The sequence below is a fragment of the Somniosus microcephalus genome, chromosome 5 (genome assembly GCF_052327205.1).
Source record: "Somniosus microcephalus isolate GS21.2 chromosome 5, FLI_Smic_1.0, whole genome shotgun sequence".
Taxonomy (NCBI): Eukaryota; Metazoa; Chordata; class Chondrichthyes; order Squaliformes; family Somniosidae; genus Somniosus; species Somniosus microcephalus.
Window position 1 is genome coordinate 2392293 of NC_140991.1, and position 22971 is coordinate 2415263.

General features: G+C 52.6%; 1 protein-coding gene across 2 annotated transcripts in view; it reads right to left on the reverse strand.

The window, feature by feature from the left end:
* LOC147116803 (alpha-actinin-3-like) overlaps positions 1–19815 on the reverse strand; it is a 20768-nt gene extending 953 nt beyond the window's left edge. Inside the window, exons 1-3 of one of the 2 annotated variants that reach the window (XM_085987227.1) lie at positions 15401–15972; positions 1748–1825; positions 1–549 (exon numbers count right to left, since the gene is read on the reverse strand). The exon at positions 1–549 is cut by the window's left edge and continues 953 nt beyond it. In XM_085987227.1, coding sequence (XP_085843353.1) covers positions 343–549; positions 1748–1825; positions 15401–15418 — 303 coding nt within the window. In that variant the 5' untranslated portion in view covers positions 15419–15972 and the 3' untranslated portion in view covers positions 1–342. Of the gene's footprint in view, positions 550–1747; positions 1826–15400; positions 15973–19383 lie in introns of those variants that run through there. The other variant, XM_085987228.1, reaches the window with a different exon arrangement.
* Positions 19816–22971: the final 3156 nt, after the last annotated feature.

The window sequence follows — 22971 nt, forward strand, 5'->3', positions numbered from 1 at the left end:
CGGAGAGGTTTAGGGAGGGAATTCCGGAGCTTAGGACTCAGGCAACAGAAGGCACGGCCGTCAATGGTGGAGCGATTAAAATCGGGGGATGCGCAAGAGGTCAGAATTGGAGGAGCGCAGAGATCTTGGAGGGTTGTAGGGCTGGAGGAGGTTACAGAGATAGTGAGGGGCGAGGCCATGGAGGGCTTTGAACACAAGGGTGAGAATTTTAAATTTGAGGCATTGCCGGACCGGGATCCAATGTTAATAATTGTTAATCCGGAGCAGATTAACAGCACAGATTGAAGTGCAGGTTTCAGCTGTGAGGACACACCATGTGTTTCTATAACACTGTCAGTGTAGCTAACTGTAACTCTCAGCTCCTGCTGCACTAATCTCAAACCTCAGGTGTGCAGAGGCAAGACAGAAAGCTGGGCTCTCGCACTCAGGATCACAATCTTCCCACAGCAGGCTGACCTGGAAGTGAAGGATGATGGTCCAGATCAGGCCCAGTGTGAGTTTGGGATTCCCATCTGCGATGTCATCATTTCGGATATTGACGAGCCGGACCTAGAATATAGAAACAGAAAGAATAAACCGTGACCAGTTCACCCTGTGACAGGGTCCCAAGCTTGTCAGGGACCCAGCGTGAAAGGGTCCCCCCCAGAACAGGGACCCCCGTGATCAGTTCGCCCGTGACAGGGTCCCCCCATGACCGATTCGCCCCAGGACAGGGTCCCAGTGTGACCGGTTCACCCCATGGCAGAGAGGGACACTGAGAGACAGGGAGAGAGAGAGAGAGAGAGAGAAACAGAGTGACCAGTTCACCCCATGGCAGAGAGGGACACTGAGAGACAGGGAGAGAGAGAGAGAGAGAGAAACAGAGTGACCAGTTCGCCCCGTGACAGAGAGGGACACTGAGAGACAGGGAGAGAGAGAGAGAGAGAGAGAAACAGAGTGACCAGTTCACCCCATGGCAGAGAGGGACACTGAGAGACAGGGAGAGAGAGAGAGAGAGAAACAGAGTGACCAGTTCGCCCCGTGACAGAGAGGGACACTGAGAGACACAGAGAGAGAGAGAGAGAGAGAAACAGAGTGACCAGTTTCCCACGTAGCCAGTTCGCCCGTGACAGGGTCCCCCTGTGATCAGATCGCCCTGGGACAGGGTCACAGCGTGACAGGGTTCCCCCCCTCCACCCCCGGGACAGGGTCCCAGCGTGACCTGTTCGTCCCGTGACAGAGAGGGACACTGAGGAACAGAGACAGCGAGATAGTCCGAGAGAAAGAGAGACCGAGACAGAGACAGAGAGAGAGAGCAAGAGAGACCAAGACAGAGACAGAGAGAGAGACAGAGACAGAGAGAGAGACAGAGTGACCAGTTCGCCCCGTGACAGAGAGGGACACTGAGAGACAGAGAGAAAGACAGAGTGACCAGTTCGCCCCGTGATAGCTTCTCTGCATGATAGGGTCCCAACACAGGCTGCATGTGACCCATCGCCACCCCGATCACACAATTCAACCCCCTTCAGTACTAATACTGACCTTGAAACTCAATTCAATTCAATTCAATTTTATTTGCCATATATGTAACCAGTATAAGTACAAGTACAAGTACAATGGAATGCTTACTCCCCTGAACCCCGCCCCTTTACGGGCTACTGACCCCTGACGCACCCCCCACACCCCGAGTTAATGACCCGACACCCCCCAAAGGGGTACTGCCCCTGCCCTGCAATAACCCCACAAAGCTCTGCCCCCAGACTCTTACCTGTCGATGCTTCAGGTATTCCAGCGCGATGCCCACATTCTGCAACTTATGGAAGCGCATGCGGCCCTTCTCGCGGGGCTGTGGGAGAGAAGAATGTTGGTCACTCGGTTCCAGAGTAATAATGGCAGCCTTCATATTCAGCTAGATCGAGAACATAATTCTGCTATCAGCATTCGGCAGACTGGCCGCCATGTGCAGTGTCCATCAGCCCACACTGGCCGCCATGTGCAGTGTCCATCAGCCCACACTGGCCGCCATGCAAGAACATAAGAAATAGGAACAGGAGTAGGCCATTCGGCCCTTCGAGCCTGCTCCGCCATTCAATGAGATCATGGCTGATCTTCTGCCTCAGCTCCATTCACCGGCCCTATCGCCATATCCCTAGATGCCCTTACTAGTCAGAAATCTATCAACTTCTGTTTTGAATTTACCCAATGACTGAACCTCCACAGTCCTCTGGGGTAGAGAATTCCAAAGATTCACCACCCTCTGTGTGAAGAAATTTCTTCTCATCTCAGTCCTGAATGGCCTACCCTTTATCCTGAGGCTGTGGCCCTTGGTTCTATACTCCCCAGCCAAGGGAAACATTCTCCCAGCATCCACCCTATCAAGCCCTGTAATAATTTTGAATGCTTCAATGAGATCCCCTCTCATTCTTCTGAATTCAAGAGAATACAGACCTAGTTTACTCAATCTCTTCTCATACGACAGTCCCGCCATCCCAGGAATCAATCTCGTGAACCTTCGTTGCACTCCCTCTATGGCAAGTATATCCTTCTTTAGGTAAGGAGACCAAAATTGTACACAGTATTCCAGGTGTGGTCTCACCAAGGCCCTATATAATTGGAGTAAGACTTCTTTACTCCTGTACTCAAATCCTCTTGTAATGAAGGCCAGCATACCATTTGCCTTCCTAATGGCTTGCTGCACCTGCACATTCACTTTCAGTGACTCATGTACAAGGACACCCAGGTCCCTTTGAGCATCTGCATTCCCCAACCTTTCACCATTTAGGAAATACCCTGCCTTTCTGTTTTTTCTACCAAAGTGGATAACTTCACATTTATCCACATTATAATCCATCTGCCATGTTCTCGCCCACTCACTGAGCCTGTCGAGATCCCCTTGAAGCCTCTTCACATCCTCTTCACAACTGACACTGCCACCTAGCTTTGTATCATCAGCAAATTTGGAAATGTTACATTTCGTCCCCTCATCCAAATCATTGACATAGATTGTGAATAGCTGGGGCCCAAGCACCAATCCTTGCGGTACCCCACTAGTCACAGCCTGCCATCCTGAAAAAGACCTGTTTATCCCTACTCTCTGTTTTCTGTCTGTTAACCAATTCTCAATCCGTGCTAGTATATTACCCCCAATTCCATGTGCCCTAACTTTGTTCACCAACCTCTTGTGTGGGATCTTATCGAAGGCCTTCTGAAAATCCAGATATACCACATCTACCGGTTCCCCTTTGTCTACTCCACTAGTTACATCCTCAAAGAACTCCAATAGATTTGTTAAACAGGATTTCCCTTTCATAAATCCATGTTGACTCTGCCCAATCTTACTATTAGTTTCTAAGTGTCCAGTTATTGCATCCTTTATAATAGATTCCAGCATTTTCCCAACTACTGATGTGAGGCTAACAATTCTGTAGTTCCCTGTTTTCTCTCTCCCTCCTTTCTTAAATAGCGGGGTTACATTTGCTATCCTCCAAACTGCAGGAACCATTCCAGAATCTATAGAATTTATGTGCAGTGTCCATCAGCCCACACTGGCCACCATGTGCAGTGTCCATCAGCCCACACTGGCCACCATGTGCAGTGTCCATCAGCCCACACTGGCCACCACGTGCAGTGTCCATCAGCCCACACTGGCCACCACGTGCAGTGTCCATCAGCCCACACTGGCCACCATGTGCAGTGTCCATCAGCCCACACTGGCCACCACATGCAGTGTCCATCAGCCCACACTGGCCACCATGTGCAGTGTCCATCAGTCCACACTGGCCACCATGTGCAGTGTCCATCAGCCCACACTGGCCACCACGTGCAGTGTCCATCAGCCCACACTGGCCACCATGTGCAGTGTCCATCAGCCCACACTGGCCACCATGTGCAGTGTCCATCAGCCCACACTGGCCACCATGTGCAGTGTCCATCAGCCCACACTGGCCACCATGTGCAGTGTCCATCAGCCCACACTGGCCACCATGTGCAGTGTCCATCAGCCCACACTGGCCACCATGTGCAGTGTCCATCAGCCCACACTGGCCACCATGTGCAGTGTCCATCAGCCCACACTGGCCACCATGTGCAGTGTCCATCAGCCCACACTGGCCACCATGTGCAGTGTCCATCAGCCCACACTGGCCACCATGTGCAGTGTCCATCAGCCCACACTGGCCACCACGTGCAGTGTCCATCAGCCCACACTGGCCACCACGTGCAGTGTCCATCAGCCCACACTGGCCACCATGTGCAGTGTCCATCAGCCCACACTGGCCACCACGTGCAGTGTCCATCAGCCCACACTGGCCACCATGTGCAGTGTCCATCAGCCCACACTGGCCACCATGTGCAGCTGGAGAGAGTGAGATAGGGGAGGGCCGAAAGAGATAGAATCATAGAATGTTTGCAGCACAGAAGGAGGCCATTCGGCCCATCGAGCCCGTGCCGGCTCTCTCTAAGAGCACCTCGGCTAGTCCCACTCCCCGCCCTTTCCCCGTAGCCTGCAAATTTCTTTCTTTCAGGTACTTATCCAACTCCCTTTTGAAAGCCATGATTGAATCTGTCTCCACCACCCTTTCAGGCAGTGCATTCCAGATCCTAACCACTCGCTGCGTAAAAAAGTTTTCCCTCCCGTTGCCTTTGGTTCTTTTGCCAATCACCTTAAAACTGTGCCCTCTGGTTCTCGACCCTTCCACCAATGGGAACAGTTTCTATCTACTCTGTCTAGTTCAGTATGTTAAGGAACCAAAGAGGGAACAGGCTATTTAAGATCTAGTATTGTGCAATGAGAAAGGGTTAATTAATAACCTTGTAGTAAAGGGGCCTTTAGGGAAGAGTGACCATAATATGATAGAATTTTATATTGAGTTTGAAAGTGATTTAGTTAAATCTGAAACTAGGGTCTTAAATCTAAACAAAGCAAACTACATAGGTATGAGGGGCGAGTTGTCTAAGGTAGATTGGGAAAGTACATTAAATGGTATGATGGTAGACAAGAAATGGCTGGCATTTAAAGAATTAATACATAATTTACAACAAATATACATTCCTTTAAGGCACAAAAACCCTACAGGAAAAGTGGTCCAACCGTGGCTAACAAGAGAAGTTAAAGATAGTATTAGATCAAAGGAAAAGGCTTATAATGTTGCCAAAAAGAGCAGTAAGCCTGAGGATTGGGAGGGTTTTAGAATTCAGCAAAGGAGGACCAAGAAATTGATAAATAAATGGTAAATAGAATACAAAAGAAAACTAGCGAGAGACATAAAAACAGACTGTAGAAGCTCCTATAGGTATGTAAAAAGGAAAAGATTCGTGAAAGTAAATGTGGGTCCCTTAGAGGCTGAGACAGGAGAAATTATAATGGGGAATAAGGAAATGGCAGAGAAATTAATACATTGGTTGTCATTTTCCAAAATTCCATAGATTCTAGAACGATTCCTGCGGATTAGAAGGTGGCAAATATAACCCCACTATTTAAGAAAGGAGGGAGAGAGAAAACGGGGAACGAGACCAGTTAGCCTGACATCAGTAGTAGGGAAATGCTAGAATCTATTATTAAGGATGTGGTAACAGGGCACTTAGAAAATAATAATAGGGTTGGGCCGAGTCAACACGGATTTATGAAAGGGAAATCGTGTTTTCAACACGGATTTATGAAAGGGAAATCGTGTTTGACAAATCTGTTCGAGTTTTTTGTGGTTGTAACTAGCAGAAAAGATAAGGGGGAACCAGTGGATGTGGTGTATTTGGATTTTCAGTAGGCATTCGATAAGGTGCCACACAAGAGGTTATTAAGCATAATTAGGGCTCATGGGATTGGGGGTAATATACTAGCATGGATTGAGGATTGGTTAACGGACAGAAAACAGAGAGTGGGAATAAACGGGTCATTTTTGGGTTGGCAGGCTGTAACTAGTGGGGTACCGCAAGGATCAGTGCTTGGGCCTCAGCTATTCACAATCTACATCAATGATTTGGATGAGGGGACCAAATGTAATATATCCAAGTTTGCTGATGATACAAAGCTGGGTGGGAATGTAAGTTGTGAGGAGGATGCAAGGAGGCTTCAAGGGGATAGAGACAGGCTAAGTGAGTGGGCAAGAGCATGGACTGCTTCATTATCTGAGGAGTTGTGAATGGAGCTGAGGTAGAAGGTCAGCCATGATCTTATTGAATGGCGGAGCAGACTCGAAGGGATGTATCGCCGACTCCTGCTCCTATTTCTGATGTTCTTATGTTCAACCCTCCAGTTGAGGCTGAACCGGTGTTTTATAAAGGTTCATCGTAACTTCCTTGCTTTTGGACTCTATGCCTCTATTTATGAAGCCCAGGATCCCGTATATTTTTTGAACCGCTTTCTCAACCGGCCCTGATACCTTCAACAATTTGTGCACACATACCCCCAGGTCTCTCTGTTCATGCACCCCCTTTAGGATTGTACCCTTTAGTTTATATTGCCTCTCCTCATTCTTCCTACCAAAATGTATCACTTCACATTTTTCTGTGTTAAATTTCATCTGCCACGTGTCTGCCCATTCCACCAGCCTGTCTATGTCTTCCTGACTTCTATCACTCTCCTCCTCACTGTTCACTATACTTCCAAGTGTTGTGTCATCTGCAAATTTTGAAATTGTGCTCTGTACACTCACGTCCAAGTCATTAATATATATCAAGAAAAGCAGTAGTCCTAGAACCGACCCATGGGGAACACCACTGTATACCTTCCTCCAGTCCGAAAAACAACCGTTCACCACTACTCTCTGTTTCCTGTCACTGAGCCAATACCGTATCCATGCTGCCACTGTCCCTTTTATTCCATGGGCTTCAACTTTGCTGGCAAGCCTATTATGTAGCAATTTATCAAATGACTTTTGGAAATCCATGTTCGCTACGTCAACCGCATTGCCCTCATCATCCCTCTCTGTTACCTCATCAAATAACTCAATCAAGTTAGTTAAACACGATTTGCCTTTAACAAATGCATGCTGGCTTTCCTTAATTAATCCACACTTGTCCAAGTGACTGCTAATTTTGTCCTGGATTATCATTTCTAAAAGCTTCCCCACTACCGAGGTTATACTGACCGGCCTGTAGTGGCTGGGTTTATCCGTACACCCTTTTTTGAACAAGGGAGTAACATTTGCAATTCTCCAATCGGCAATTTCCACCATTACATCCCTCAGCATCCGAGGATGCATCCCATCCGGTCCTGGTGACTTATCTACTTTTAAGTAGCGACAGCCTTTCTAGTACCTCCCTCCTCTTTATCAATTTTTATTCCATCCAGTATCTCAATTACCTTCTCTTTCACTCTGACTTTAGCAGTATTTTCTTCCTTGGTGAAGAAAGATGCAAAGTAATCATTTAGTACCTCAGCCATGCCCTCTGCCTCCATGAGTAGTTCTCCATTTTGGTCCCTAATCGGCCCCACCCATCCTCTTACTACCGTTCACTATTTATTTGTCTATAGAAACATAGAAGATAGGAGCAGGAGTAGGCCATTCGGCCCCTCGAGTCTGCTCCGCCATTCAATGAGAACATGGCTGACCATCCAAACTCAGTACCCTGTCCCTGCCTTCTCCCCATATCCCTTGATCGCTTTAGCCTTAAGAAACATATCCAACTCCTTCTTGAATATATATAATGAACTGGCCTCAACTGCCTTCTGTGGTAGAGAATTCCACAGGTTCACCACTCTCTGGGTGAAGAAATTCCTCCTCATCTCAGTCCTAAATGGCTTACCCCTTATCTTTAGACTGTGACCCCTGGTTCTGGACTCTCCCGCCATTGGGAACATCCTCCCTGCATCTAGTCTGTCTAGTCCTGTTAGAATTTTATAAGTTTCAATGAGATCCCCTCTCATTCTTCTAAACTCCAGCGAGTATAAGCCCAATCGACCCAATCTCTCCTCATACGTCATTCCTGCCATCCCAGGTATCAGTCTGGTGAATCTTCGCTGCACTCCCTCCATGGCAAGAACATCCTTCCTCAGATAAGGCGACCAAAACTGCACACAATACTCAAGGTGTGGTCTCACCAAGGCCCTGTACAACTGCAGCAAGACTTCCTTGTTCCTGTACTCGAATCCTCTCACTACGAAGGCCAACATACCATTTGCCTTCTTAACCGCCTGCTGCACCTGCATGCTTACCTTCAGCGACTGGTGCACAAGGACACCCAGGTCTTGTTGCACTTCCCCTTCTCCCAATCTATTGCCGTTCAGATAATAATCTGCCTTCCTGTTTTTGCCTCCAAAGTGTATAACCTCGCATTTATCCACATTATACTGCATCTACCATACATCTGCCCAATCACCCAACCTGTCCAAATCATACTGGAGTTTCTCGACATCCTCCTCACAGCACACACGCCCACCCAGCTTTGTGTCATCTGCAAACTTGGATATATTACATCTAGTTCCCTCGTCTAGATCATTAATATATATTGTGAATAGCTGGGGTCCTAGCACCAATCCCTGCGGTGCCCCACTAGTCACTGCCTGCCACTCAGAAAAAGAGCCATTTATTCCAACTTTTTGCTTCCTTGCTGCCAGCCAGTTCTCTATCCAAATCAGTACCTTGCCCCCAATCCCATGTGCTTTAACTTTACAAGCTAGTCTCTTATGCGGGACCTTATGGAAATCCTTCTGAAAGTCCAAATACACCACATCCACTGGTTCTCCCTATTTTACCAGTTACATCCTCAAAAAATTCCAGTAGATTAGTCAAGCACGATTTACCTTTTGTAAATCCATGCTGACTTTGTCCGATCCTTTCACTGTTTTCCAAGTGCTTTGCTATTACATCTTCTATAATGGACTCTAGCATTTTCCCCACTACCGATATCAGGCTTACCAGTCTATAATTCCCCGTTTTCTCTCTACCACCTTTTTTGAATAGTGGGGTAACATTAGCTACCCTCCAATCTATAGAATTTTGGTAGATGACCAGCAATGCATCTACTATTTCTAGGGCCACTTCCTTAAGTACCCTAGGATGTAGATTATAAGGCCCTGGGGATTTATCGGCCTTCAATCCCGTCAATTTCCTTAACACCATTTCCCTACAAATACTGATTTCATTCAGTTCCTCCCTCTCATGCGATCTTTAAATGTTTGCCATTGCCTATCCACCGTCAACCTTTTAAGTAACATTCCCCAATCAATCCTACCCAACTCGCGCCTCATACCATCGTAGTTTCCTTTATTTAAATTCAGGGCCCTAGTCTGAGTCAAATACTTCACTCTCCATCTTAATGAAGAATTCTATCATATTATGATCGCTCCGCCCCAAGGGGCCTCGCACAACAAGATTGCTAATTAATACTTTCTCATTACATAATACCCAGTCTAAGATGGCCTGATCTCTAGTTGGTTCTTCGACATATTGGTCCAGGATACCATCCCGTATACACTCCAGGAATTCCTCCTCCGCAGTATTGCTACTAATTTGGTTAGCCCAATCTATATGTAGATTAAAGTCACCCATGATAACTGCTGTGCCCTTATTGCACGCTTCTCTAATTTCCCGTTTAATGCCATCTCCAACCTCCGCATTACTGTCTGGGGGTCTGTATACAACTCCCACTAACGTTTTCTGCCCCTTGGTATTTCTCCGCTCTACCCATACAGATTCCACATCATCAGAGCTAATATCCTTCCTTACTATTGTGTTAATCTCCTCTTTAACCAGCAATTCTACCCCACCTCCTTTTCCTTTTTGCCTGTCTTTCCTGAATATTGAATACCCCTGGATGTTGAGTTCCCAGCCTTGGTCACCCTGGAGCCATGTTTCCGTAATCCCTATCATATCATATCCATTTACATCTATTTGCGCAGCTAATTCATCCACCTTATTACGAATGCTCCTCGCATTAAGACACAAAGCCTTCAGGCTTGTTTTTTTAATACTCTTAGACCTTTTAGAACTATTATTTACTGTGGCCATATTTGATTTAAACCCTTGACTTCTCTGCCTGCCACTTTTGCTTTTCTCCTTCCTGTCTTTTGCTTCTATCCTTGTTTCCCATTCATCTGTCTCCCTGCACAGGTTCCCAACCCCCTGCCATTTTAGTTTAAACCCTCCCCAACAGCACTAGCAAACACTCCCCCTAGGACATCAGTCCCGGTCCTGCCCAGGTGCAAACCGTCCGGTTTGTACTGGTCCCACCTCCCCCAGAACCGGTTCCAATGTCCCAGGAATTTGAATCCCTCCCCCTTGCGCCATTCCTCTAGCCACGTATTCATCTGAAATATCCTTCTATTTCTACTCTGACTAGCATGTGGCACTGGTAGCAATCCTGAGATTACCACCTTTGAGGACTTTGAAGACTTTTGGATTCCCTTTTATGTTAGCTGCCAATCTATTCTCATACTCTCTCTTAGCCCCTCTTATTTGCTTTTTCACTTCCCCTCTGAACTTTCTATATTTAGCCTAATCCTCAGATGTATTTGCAACCTGACATCTGTCATACGCCCCCTTTTTCTGCTTCATCTTATTCTCTATTTCTTTCGTCATCCAGGGAGCTCTGACTTTTGTTGCTCTGCCTTTCCCCCTCGTGGGAATGTACCTTGACTCTACCAGAAACATCTCCTCTTTAAAGGCAGCCCATTGTTCGATTACAGTTTTGCCTGCCAATCTTTGATTCCAATTTACCTGGGCCAGATCCGTTCTCAACCCACTGAAATTTGCCTTCCTCCAATTAAGTATTTTTACTCTAGATTGCTCCCTGTCCTTTCCCATAGCTAATCTAAACCTTATGATGCTGTGATGGCTGTTCCCTAAATGTTCCCCTACTGACACTTGCTCCACTTGACCCATCTCATTCCCCAGAACCAGATCTAGCAATGCCTCCTTCCTCGTTGAGCCGGAAACGTACTGATCAAGAATGATACGGGAGGGGCCAGAGAGATATGCAGAGAGGCAAAGATGGTGCAGGGGGAACGAGAGAGATACAGGGTGTGAGAGAGATGTGGGGGGGGAAGGGGGGTGCGGGGGGAGGGGGGGAAGGGGGGTGGAGGGGGATGCGGGGGGGAGGAGGGGGTTGCGGGGGGGAGGGGGATGCGGGGGGGAGGGGGATGCGGGGGGGAGGGGGATGCGGGGGGGAGGGGGATGCGGGGGGAGGGGGAGGAGGGGGATGCGGGGGGGAGGGGGATGCGGGAGGGGCGAGGGAGATGCGGGAGGGGCGAGGGAGATGCGGGAGGGGCGAGGGAGATGCGGGAGGGGTGAGGGAGATGCGGGAGGGGTGAGGGAGATACGGGAGGGGTGAGGGAGGGGGGAGGGAGATGCGGGCGGGGCGAGGGAGATGCGGGAGGGGCGAGGGAGATGCGGGAGGGGCGAGGGAGATGCGGGAGTGGGGAGAGAGATGCGGGAGGGGGGAGGGAGATGCGGGAGGGGGGAGGGAGATGCAGGAGGGGCGAGGGAGATGCAGGAGGGATGAGGGAGATGCGGGAGGAGGGATGGGGATATGGGAGGGGTGAGAGGGATACGGGAGGGGCGAGGGGGATGCGGGAGGGTGAAAACCCTCACTATACTCAACAAATTTCTTAATGCCACACGGCTCACCCTAGTCACTATCCTCAAGAGCTCCCTTAGTAACACACTGTTCACACCAGTCTGATGCTGTAACCGTGGTACCACAGGTATTAAGGAATATGGGCCAAAGGCGGTTATGTGGAGTTCAGGCACAGATCAGCCATGATCTCATTCAATGATGGAACCGGCTCAAGGGACTGAATGGTCTCCTCCTGTTCCTATGTTCCTTATGTTTCCTATATGCTCAGCACCTCGCACCCTGCTCGATTTGCTTGATTTGGACAGTGTGTGGAGTTATTACTGCCTGCAGCAATGATTCAGCTCTGTGTCGGAGGAGGAAACTTCCTTTGAGGCGGCACATTGAATCCTGCTGCTCGTGTCCTGTTCGGCTGCTCCCAGTGAGCGGTGTAGGATGTCAGAGTGGTGAGTCGCCGAGATCTGAGTCAACTAATCCTCTAACATAGGGAATGACGAACGTCCTGTGTCTACATGCACACTGACTGGCACACCAGCAGCTGCATTGTGTCTCTATAAATATTTTATACCCCACCCTTTATAAACAATGACCTTAACCAATGCACCACTTGCAACTCAAATCCATCAAGGACACAGTTTCATCAAATTACAGTGCAGCCTCAATGACTAATCTCTGTGCTCGTACTGCAAGATCAGGGCAGCTAATGAACCAGGAGAGGGGCTCCAGGCATTACTCAATGATGGATGACCAGAAAATCTTACAATGAGATCAGGAATTCAGGAATGGGAAGGGGTTTGATCCATTGGGATTCTGTACAATGGGAGTGAATGGGAAGGGGTTTGGTCCATTGGGATTGCATACAATGGGAGTGAATGGGAAGGGGTTTGGTCCATTGGGATTCTGTACCATGGGAGTGAATGGTAAGGCACTGGATTAATTGGGATTCTGTACAGTGGGAGTGAATGGGAAGGGATTGGGACCATTGGGATTCTGTACAATGGGAGTGAATAGGAAGGGATTGGGTCCATTGGGATTCTGTACAATGGGGGTGAATAGGAAGGGGTTTGGGTCCATTGGAATTGTGTACAGTGGGAGTGAATGGGAAGGAGTTTGGTCCATTGGGATTGTGTGCAGTGGGAGTGAATGGGAAGGGGATTGGGTCCATTGGGATTGTGTACAGCGGGAGTGAATGGGAAGAAGTTTGGTCCATTGGGATTGCGTGCAGTGGGAGTGAATGGGAAGGGGTTTGGTCCATTGGGAATCTGTACAATGGGAGTGAATGGAAAGGGGTTTGGTCCATTGGGATTCTGTACCATGGGAGTGAATGGGAAGGGGTTTGGTCCATTGGGATTCTGTACCATGGGAGTGAATGGGAAGGGGTTTGGTCCATTGGGATTCTGTATAGTGGGAGTGAATGGGAAGGGGTTTGGTCCATTGGGATTCTGTGCACTGGGAGTGAATGAGAAGGGGTTTGGGTCCATTGGGATTCTGTACCATGGGAGTGAATGGGAAGGGGTTTGGGTCCATTGGGATTGTGTACAGTGGGAGTGAATGGGAAGGGATTGGGTCCATTGGGATTCTGTACAGTGGGAGTGAATGGGAAGGGTTTTGGTCCATTGGGATTCTGTGCAGTGGGAGTTATTGGGAAGGGGTTTGCTCCATTGGGATTGTGTACAATGGGAGTGAATGGGAAGGAGTTTGGTCCATTGGGATTGTGTACAGTGGCAGTGAATGGGAACGGGTTTGGGTCCATTGGGATTGTGTACAATGGGAGTGAATGGGAAGGGATGGGGTCTATTGGGATTGTGTACAGTGGGAGTGAATGGGAAGGGATTGGGTCCATTGGGATTGTGTACAGTGGGAGCGAATGGGAAGGAGTTTGGTCCATTGGGATTGTGTGCAGTGGGAGTGAATGGGAAGGGATTTGGGTCCATTGGGATTGTGTACAGTGGGAGTGAATGGGAAGGGATTGGGTCCATTGGGATTCTGTACAATGGGAGTGAATGGAAAGGTGTTTGGTCCATTGGGATTCTGTGCAGTGGGAGTTATTGGGAAGGGCTTTGGTCCATTGGGATTGTGTACAGTGGGAATAAATGGGAAGGAGTTTGGTCCATTGGGATGGTGTACAGTGGGAGTGAATGGGAAGGGGTTTGGGTCCACTGAGATTGCATACAGTGGGAGTGAATGGGAAGGAGTTTGGTCCATTGCGATTGTGTACAGTGGGAGTGAATGGGAAGGGATAGGGTCTATTGGGATTGTGTACAGTGGGAGTGAATGGGAAGGAGTTTGGGTCCATTGGGATTCTGTACAATGGGAGAGAATGGGAAAGGGTTTGGTCCATTGGGAATCTGTACCATGGGAGTGAATAGGAAGGGATTGGGTCCATTGGGATTGTGTACAATGGGAATGAATGAGAAGGAGTTTGGTCCATTGGGATTGTGTACAGTTGGAGTGAATGGGAAGGAGTTTGGTCCATTAGGATTGTGTACAGTGGGAGTGAATGGGAAGGAGTTTGGTCCATTGGGATTGTGTACAATGGGAGTGAATGGGAAGGGGTTTGGATCCATTAGGATTGTGTACAGTGGGAGTGAATGGGAAGGAGTTTGGGTCCATTGGGATTGTGTACAATGGGAGTGAATGGGAAGGAGTTTGGTCCATTGGGATTCTATCCAATGGGAAGGGCTTTGGTCCATTGAGATAGTAGGCTTGTTTAAGGATTTCACTTATTAAAAATGAATGATCACCTGTTATATCAATGAATTCTCGCTCTCCTCCCCCATCAGTTCTGGTTGCAGTGATGCCATGCTTCAGAATGACATGTAATCTCTTGTCTACTTCCTACATATCAAACAGCTGCCAGAATGTTTGGCAACAAACACAGCTCTGTGCAATATTTGCCATTAAATACTGCAATCCATGAGGTGGGGGAAGGTATATCCAGTGCTAAATAACTGCCAGCTCATCTAATAAGACCCCCTTTGTTATCTAGGCTTTGTATGGCAGCAGAAGCGATGGGTCCATGTAGAGTCTGGCCTGTTTCCATGTGTTGTGCGCTCATTCGACACAGTCCAAAGCGAGTTCCGACAGAGCCAGAGAGTAAATGACATCTAAACGTATGAGGGAAACCAGCTAATCCTCTCCAACAGCAAGAAACTGGCCCTCAGCACTCGAGACTGTCCATGGAAATGCCCGTCCATCCACAGCTTGCTCCATTCCCCGATGACTAGCCTGGGAACTATGGCCCCCTTTGCAGGGACACACACAGACAGGACATCCCCCACTCCTTTCACTGCTGCAGGCCACCCTTTGTAAAACAACCTGAGCTGACAGTTCCACCATCTGTTTCACATACTGCAGGAACCAGGGGGTGACAGTTCAGGCTGGGTTTGAACAGTACTGGGGTACTTGCCACCATTGCCCTGGGGCTCTGTACGAAGCTGATAGCCACAGACATACAGGCTGAAGGTTTTAGATCTCTACATATTGCTACATCATTCGTACTGTCGGAGAGAGATGCTGGCCCCCTCCTTGGATCTACAATGGAGACTGGTGGTAGAATGCAGCACTCACTCAACACTCAACCACAAGCACACGTGGAGTTAGCAGATGTGTTAGTGCTGATACAAGGCACCGATGGAGCATCTCCAGAAACACAGGCCCCAATCCCCAACAGGCAGGTGGACCTCCCAATCCAGAGAACGATGTGGAGCCACACTGAGCTCAGGACAATACTGCCTCACCAGCACTGGGCATTTTATGAGTTGGAATTTAGACTGAGATAAATACAGGGCTCAGAAACAACCACAGATGTTCCTGCTCCAGGCAATTGGAGGCCAGGTGAGTCCAGAGATGCTCCATTAACGGTCCCGTTCCCATCATGCTGTGAGAAGTTTCAGGCAGACACACTCACCAGACGCAAATGCTTCATCACATCCCGTTCCTTCTGCTAACCGGCAAGAGCAGTGCAGGAAGGGGGCATAGGCCATAGGATAAAGGGCAAAGGTCAGAGGTAAGGGCACATTTCAGCAAATAACATAAAGGACCAAATACAAAGCAGGAAAAACACACCAAGAAGTGCCCACCCGGGAAAGGTAGGATGCAGACCCCAACTCCAGCTCACCTCAGGGGACCCAGCAACATCTGCAGCAATATCTGCACGATCTACAAGACCATCTCATCAATATTTGCAGCAAAGAATCTCGAAATGTTCAACTAAACGAGCAAAGACCAATCGACTCCATCACAGGAGCCACCAATCAGTGAGCTCAGTGCGACTGGGGCCAATCAGTGAGCTCGGTGCGACTGGGGCCAATCAGTGAGCTCCGTGTGACTGGGGCCAATCAGTGAGCTCGGTGCGACTGGGGCCAATCAGTGAGCTCCGTGTGACTGGGGCCAATCAGTGAGCTCGGTGCGACTGGGGCCAATCAGTGAGCTCGGAGCGACTGGGGCCAATCAGTGAGCTCGGAGCGACTGGGGCCAATCAGTGAGCTCGGTGCGACTGGGGCCAATCAGTGAGCTCGTTGCGACTGGGGCCAATCAGTGAGCTCTGTGCGACTGGGACCAGTGAGCTCGGTGTGACTGGGGCCAATCAGTGAGCTCGGTGCGACTGGGGCCAATCAGTGAGCTCGGTGCGACTGGGGCCAATCAGTGAGCTCAGTGCGACTGGGGCCAATCAGTGAGCTCGGTGCAACTGGGGCCAATCAGTGAGCTCCGTTAGTGGGTTTCCCAATTGTTCCTGTAAAGGGTCGTTAGAAAATCCCAGTAAGAAAAATTCTGAAATCCGCATCGACCCTCCTTCCCCCGACCCCCGATCTAAACCCTCACCCGACCCCCGACCTAACCCCACCCGAACCCCGACATAACCCCTCACCCGACCCCTGACCTAACCCCCTCAACCCCCGTCCTAACTCCTCAACCAACCCTCGACCTAACCCCTCATGAGACCCCCGACCTAACCCCTCACCGGACCCCTGACCCGACCACCAACCTAACCCCTCACCTGACCCCTGACCTAACCCCTAACCCGACCCCTGACCTAACTCCTCACCCGAGCCCCGACCAAACCCCCTCCACATCGCACGCTCCCCTCGCCACACTGCTCGTCCCCACAACTCCCGCCCTATTCCTCTCAGGGACCTAGCAATCAGCAACATTAAGCTCTGTGAGTAAAAGTAAATCAAAGAAAACCATACCAGCAGGGAAAGGGAGCGTGAAAGGTTCAAAGGACAACGTTCTACCAGGCACTGATAGCCCCCCACAGCCTTCCACACTCAGTCACAGGCAGCCACCAGAGTGAGGGGTATCAGAGTGATGGTCCGGGAGACCCCAGAGTGAGGGGTATCAGAGTGACGGTCCGGAGAGACCCCAGAGTGAGGGGTCTCAGAGTGTCCGCCCGGAGAGACCCCAGAGTGAGGGGTCTCAGAGTGTCCGCCCGGAGAGACCCCAGAGTGAGGGGTATCAGAGTGACGGTCCGGAGAGACCCCAGAGTGAGGGGTCTCAGAGTGTCCGCCCGGAGAGACCCCAGAGTGAGGGGTCTCAGAGTGTCCGCTCCAGAGAGACCCCAGAGTGAGGGGTATCAGAGTGACCGCCCGGAGAGACCCCAGAGTGAGGGGTCTCAGAGTGACGGCCCGGAGAGACCCTAGAGTGAGGGGTATCAGAGTGACGGTCCGGAGAGACCCCAGAGTGAGGGGTCTCAGAGTGACGGCCCAGAGAGACCCCAGAGTGAGGGGTCTCAGAGTGTCCGCCCGGAGAGACCCCAGAGTGAGGGGTCTCAGAGTGTCGCTCGGAGAGACCCCAGAGTGAGGGGTATCAGAGTGACGGTCCGGAGAGACCCCAAAGTGAGGGGTATCAGAGTGACGGTCCGGAGAGACCCCAGAGTGAGGGGTATCAGAGTGTCCGCTCGGAGAGACCCCAGAGTGAGGGGTATCAGAGTGACGGTCCGGAGAGACCCCAGAGTGAGGGGTATCAGAGTGTCCGCTTGGAGAGACCCCAGAGTGAGGGGTCTCAGAGTGACGGCTCGGAGAGTCCCCAGAGTGAGGGGTCTCAGAGTGTCCGCTCGGAGAGACCCCAGAGTGAGGGGTATCAGAGTGTCCGCTCGGAGAGACCCCAGAGTGAGGGCTCTCAGAGTGTCCACTCCAGAGAGACCCCAGAGTGAGGGGTCTCAGAGTGACGGCTCGGAGAGTCCCCAGAGTGAGGGGTCTCAGAGTGTCCGCTCGGAGAGTCCCCAGAGTGAGGGGTCTCAGAGTGTCCGCTCGGAGAGTCCCCAGAGTGAGGGGTCTCAGAGTGTCCGCTCCGGGAGACCCCAGAGTGAGGGGTATCAGAGTGACGGCTCGGAGAGTCCCCAGAGTGAGGGGTCTCAGAGTGTCCGCTCCGGGAGATCCCAGAGTGAGGGGTATCAGAGTGACGGCTCGGAGAGTCCCCAGAGTGAGGGGTCTCAGAGTGTCCGCTCGGCGAGACCCCAGAGTGAGGGGTCTCAGAGTGACGGTCCGGAGAGACCCCAGAGTGAGGGGTCTCAGAGTGTCCGCTCGGAGAGACCCCAGAGGGAGGGGTCTCAGAGTGTCCGCTCGGCGAGACCCCAGAGTGAGGGGTCTCAGAGTGACGGTCCGGAGAGACCCCAGAGTGAGGGGTCTCAGAGTGACGGTCCGGAGAGACCCCAGAGGGAGGGGTCTCAGAGTGTCCGCTCGGAGAGACCCCAGAGTGAGGGGTCTCAGAGTGACAATCCGGAGAGACCCCAGAGTGAGGGGTCTCAGAGTGACGGTCCGGAGAGACCCCAGAGTGAGGGGTCTCAGAGTGACGGTCCGGAGAGACCCCAGAGTGAGGGGTCTCAGAGTGTCCGCTCGGAGAGACCCCGGAGTGAGGGGTCTCAGAGTGACGATCCGGAGAGACCCCAGAGTGAGGGGTCTCAGAGTGTCCGCTCGGAGAGACCCCAGAGTGAGGGGTCTCAGAGTGTCCGCTCGGAGAGACCCCGGAGTGAGGGGTCTCAGAGTGACGATCCGGAGAGACCCCAGAGTGAAGGGTCTCAGAGTGACGGCTCGGAGAGACCCCAGAGTGAGGGGTCTCAGAGTGACGGTCCGGAGAGACCCCAGAGTGAGGGGTCTCAGAGTGTCCGCCCGGAGAGACCCCAGAGTGAGGGGTATCAGAGTGACGGTCCGGAGAGACCCCAGAGTGAGGGGTATCACAGTGATGGTCCGGAGAGACCCCAGGGTGAGGGGTATCAGAGTGTCCGCCCGGAGAGACCCCAGAGTGAGGGGTCTCAGAGTGACGGCTCCGGGAGACCCCAGAGTGAGGGGTCTCAGAGTGTCCGCCCGGAGAGACCCCAGAGTGAAGGGTATCAGAGTGACGGTCCGGAGAGACCCCAGAGTGAGGGGTATCAGAGTGACGGTCCGGAGAGACCCCAGAGTGAGGGGTCTCAGAGTGACGGTCCGGAGAGACCCCAGAGTGAGGGGTCTCAGAGTGTCTGCTCGGAGAGACCCCAGAGTGAGGGGTCTCAGAGTGACGGTCCGGAGAGACCCCAGAGTGAGGGGTCTCAGAGTGTCTGCTCCGGGAGACCCCAGAGTGAGGGGTCTCAGAGTGACGGTCCGGAGCGACCCCAGAGTGAGGGGTCTCAGAGTGTCGGTCCGGAGAGACCCCAGAGTGAGGGGTATCAGAGTGACGGTCCGGAGAGACCCCAGAGTGAGAGGATCTTCTATCCGAGTGTGAGCAGCTGACTGTGCATGGGTTGTGAGCAAACATGAATTTTGAGGAAGGGGTCTGCACTAGACTTGTGGAAGACAATTAGTGCCAGGGAATGCGGTGGGTTTGGGAAGTTTAGAACCTGTTAGTGGGAGTTTCTGGTCTGAAGTGGTAAAGGCAAAAGCTGGGGTTAGTTTTGAAAGACTTTAATCTTGGACTTACCAAGGAATCGCCCGACAGCACTTCCAGCAACGAAATCAGGTTATGTCCATCTCGTAAATCTTCATAAAGATCATCGATACTGCGGTGAGCCTGAGAAAAACACGACTGAGTTAAAGCTCTGTGTCCAAGGACAATGCCAACCTTGGTAACCAGGGGCAACCCAACTCTCAGAGACTAACCGAAGCCTCATCCTCAGGACCAACCTCTATACTGAGGCAGCACATCACCCTCCCTAACCAAAAGCCCATACCAACCAGTCCCAGTACCACGCCAAATCCCTCTATCAAGTACACCCAACCCCAAGCAACCAGAACCAATGCCAGGACCCCGACACACTCCAAAACCCCCACCAATTAAACCTCAGACACCCCCACACCCAGTATCAGTACCAACCCACACCTCTAATCCTCATGCCTACCCACAACCCTAAAGCCCCAAATCCCATACCCACCCAAATCTCACTCCAATCCCAGGCCCTGGGCCCAGTCTCACTCCGATCCCCGGCCTCGGGCCCAGTCTCACTCCGGTCCCCGGCCTCGGGCCCAGTCTCACTCCGGTCCCCGGCCTCGGGCCCAGTCTCACTCCGGTCCCCGGCCTCGGGCCCAGTCTCACTCCGGTCCCCGGCCTCGGGCCCAGTCTCACTCCAATCCCAGGCCCTGGGCCCAGTCTCACTCAGACTCCCAGCCTCGGGCCCAGTCTCACTCCGATCCCAGGCCCTGGGCCCAGTCTCAATCAGGCTCCCAGCCTTGGGCCCAGTCTCACTCGGATCCCAGGCCCTGGGCCCAGTCTCAATCAGGCTCCCAGCCTTGGGCCCAGTCTCACTCCGATCCCAGGCCCTGGGCCCAGTCTCAATCAGGCTCCCAGCCTTGGGCCCAGTCTCACTCGGATCCCAGGCCCTGGGCCCAGTCCACTGCTGTCATAGCAATGAACATTCCCAGCATGCACCATGCTCAAGCCACTAAATCAGCAGCAGATCAAACAATGACAGAGCAAAGCCTGTATCTTCAGATTGTGCAGGGTCAGGGAGCGGGGTGGTGAGGCGGGGGAAAGTCAGGAATCGGGGAGGGAACAGCGATCGGGGGTCAGGGAGTGGGGGGGTCAGGGAGCAGGGGTGGGGGGGTCAGGGAGCAGGAGTGGGGGGGTCAGGGAGCGGGGGTGTCAGGGAGCGGGGGTGGGGGGTCAGGGAGCGGGGTGGTGAGGCGGGGGGAAAGTCAGGAATCGGGGAGGGAACAGCGATCGGGGGTCAGGGAGTGGGGGTGGGGGGTCAGGGAGCGGGGGTGGGGGGGTCAGGGAGCGGGGGTGGGGGGGTCAGGGAGCGGGGGTGGGGGGGTCAGGGAGCGGGGGTGTCAGGGAGCGGGGGTGGGGGGTCAGGGAGCGGGGGTGGGGGGGTCAGTGAGCGGGGGTGGGGGGGTCAGTGAGCGGGGGTGGGGGGGTCAGTGAGCGGGGGTGGGGGGGTCAGGGAGCGGGGGTGGGGGTCAGGGACCGTTTGGGGGGTCAGGGAGCGGGACTGCTACAGCAACAAACATACACGGCCAGCAACATCCAGAGATGGTAACGTACCTCAGCTCTCCAGTGCTGAACCAAGGAAGGAGACCAGGACAGAGAGAGAGAGAGAGAGAGAGAGAGAATGAGACAGAGAGAGAGAGAGAGAGAGAGAGAGAATGAGACAGAGAGAGAGAGAGAGAGAGAGAGAGAATGAGACAGAGAGAGAGAGAGAGAGAGAGAGAATGAGGCAGAGAGAGAGAGAGAGAGAGAGAATGAGACAGAGAGAGAGAGAGAGAGACAGGCAGAAGGATAGGCAGAGATGAAGGGGAAGGAAAGGGATGAATAGGAGCGAGGGAGGAGAGAGAATAGAAAAAGAATGTGAAAAGTTAATGTATTTGAATAATAACAAGTTAAATTCAGAGTATAAAATAGCGGCAGAGAATGCTGGTCAGGCAGCATCTCTGGAGAGAGCGACAGGTTAACGTTTCAGATCGGTGATCGTTCGACCGAACATCGGGTCAGATCGTCGAGCTGAAATCTTAGCTCCGTCTCTGCCTTTCTCTCAACCACAGAGGGTGCCTGACCTGCGGAGCATTTCCAGCAACCGCAGTATTTTGCTTTCAAATTTGCAGTCAGAATGGAATAGGTTAAATTCACAGAATCAGAAATTTACAGCACCTCAATCCCATTCCCCCATCGCCCCACCGTGCTCTCTCTCTGGGCGAACTCTCCCCATTCCCCCATCGCCCCCCGTGCTCTCTCTCTGGGCGAACTCTCCCCATTCCCCCATCGCCCCCCGTGCTCTCTCTCTGGGCGAACTCTCCCCATTCCCCCATCGCCCCCCCGTGCTCTCTCTCTGAGCGAACTCTCCCCATTCCCCCATCGCCCCCCGTGCTCTCTCTCTGGGTGAACTCTTCCCATTCCCCCATCGCCCCCCCATGTTCACTCTCTGGGCGAGCTCTCACCTCAGTCCCCATTCCCCCATCGCCCCCCCATGCTCTCTCTCTGGGTGAACTCTCCCCTCAGTCCCCATTCCCCCATCGCCCCCCGTGCTCTCTCTCGAGGCGAACTCTCCCCTCAGTCCCCATTCCCCCATCGCCCCCCCCGTGCTCTCTCTCTGGGCGAACTCTCCCCTCAGTCCCCATTCCCCCATCGCCCCCCGTGCTCTCTCTCTGGGCGAGCTCTCCCCTCAGTCCCCATTCCCCCATCGCCCCCCGTGCTCTCTCTCTGGGCGAGCTCTCCCCTCAGTCCCCATTCCCCCATCGCCCCCCGTGCTCTCTCTCTGGGCGAGCTCTCCCCTCAGTCCCCATTCCCCCATCGCCCCCCCGTGCTCTCTCTCTGGGCGAGCTCTCCCCTCAGTCCCCATTCCCCCATCGCCCCCCGTGCTCTCTCTCTGGGCGAACTCTCCCCTCAGTCCCCATTCCCCCATCGCCCCCCCGTGCTCTCTCTCTGGGCGAGCTCTCCCCTCAGTCCCCATTCCCCCATCGCCCCCCCGTGCTCTCTCTCTGGGCGAGCTCTCCCCTCAGTCCCCATTCCCCCATCGCCCCCCCGTGCTCTCTCTCTGGGCGAACTCTCCCCTCAGTCCCCATTCCCCCATCGCCCCCCGTGCTCTCTCTCTGGGCGAACTCTCCCCTCAGCCCCCATTCCCCCATTGCCCCCCCCGTGCTCTCTCTCTGGGGGAGCTATCCCCTCAGTCCCCATTCCCACATCGCCCCCCCCGTGCTCTGTCTCTGGGCGAGCTCTCACCTCAGTCCCCATTCCCCCATCGCCCCCCCGTGCTCTCTCTCTGGGCGAGCTCTCCCCTCAGTCCCCATTCCCCCATCGCCCCCCCGTGCTCTCTCTCTGGGCGAGCTCTCCCCTCAGTCCCCATTCCCCCATCGCCCCCCCCGTGCTCTCTCTCTGGGCGAGCTCTCCCCTCAGTCCCCATTCCCCCATCGCCCCCCGTGCTCTCTCTCTGGGCGAGCTCTCCCCTCAGTCCCCATTCCCCCATTGCCCCCCGTGCTCTCTCTCTGGGCGAACTCTCCCCATTTCCCCATCGCCCCCCGTGCTCTCTCTCTGGGTGAACTCTCCCCTCAGTCCCCATTCCCCCATCGCCCCCCCTGT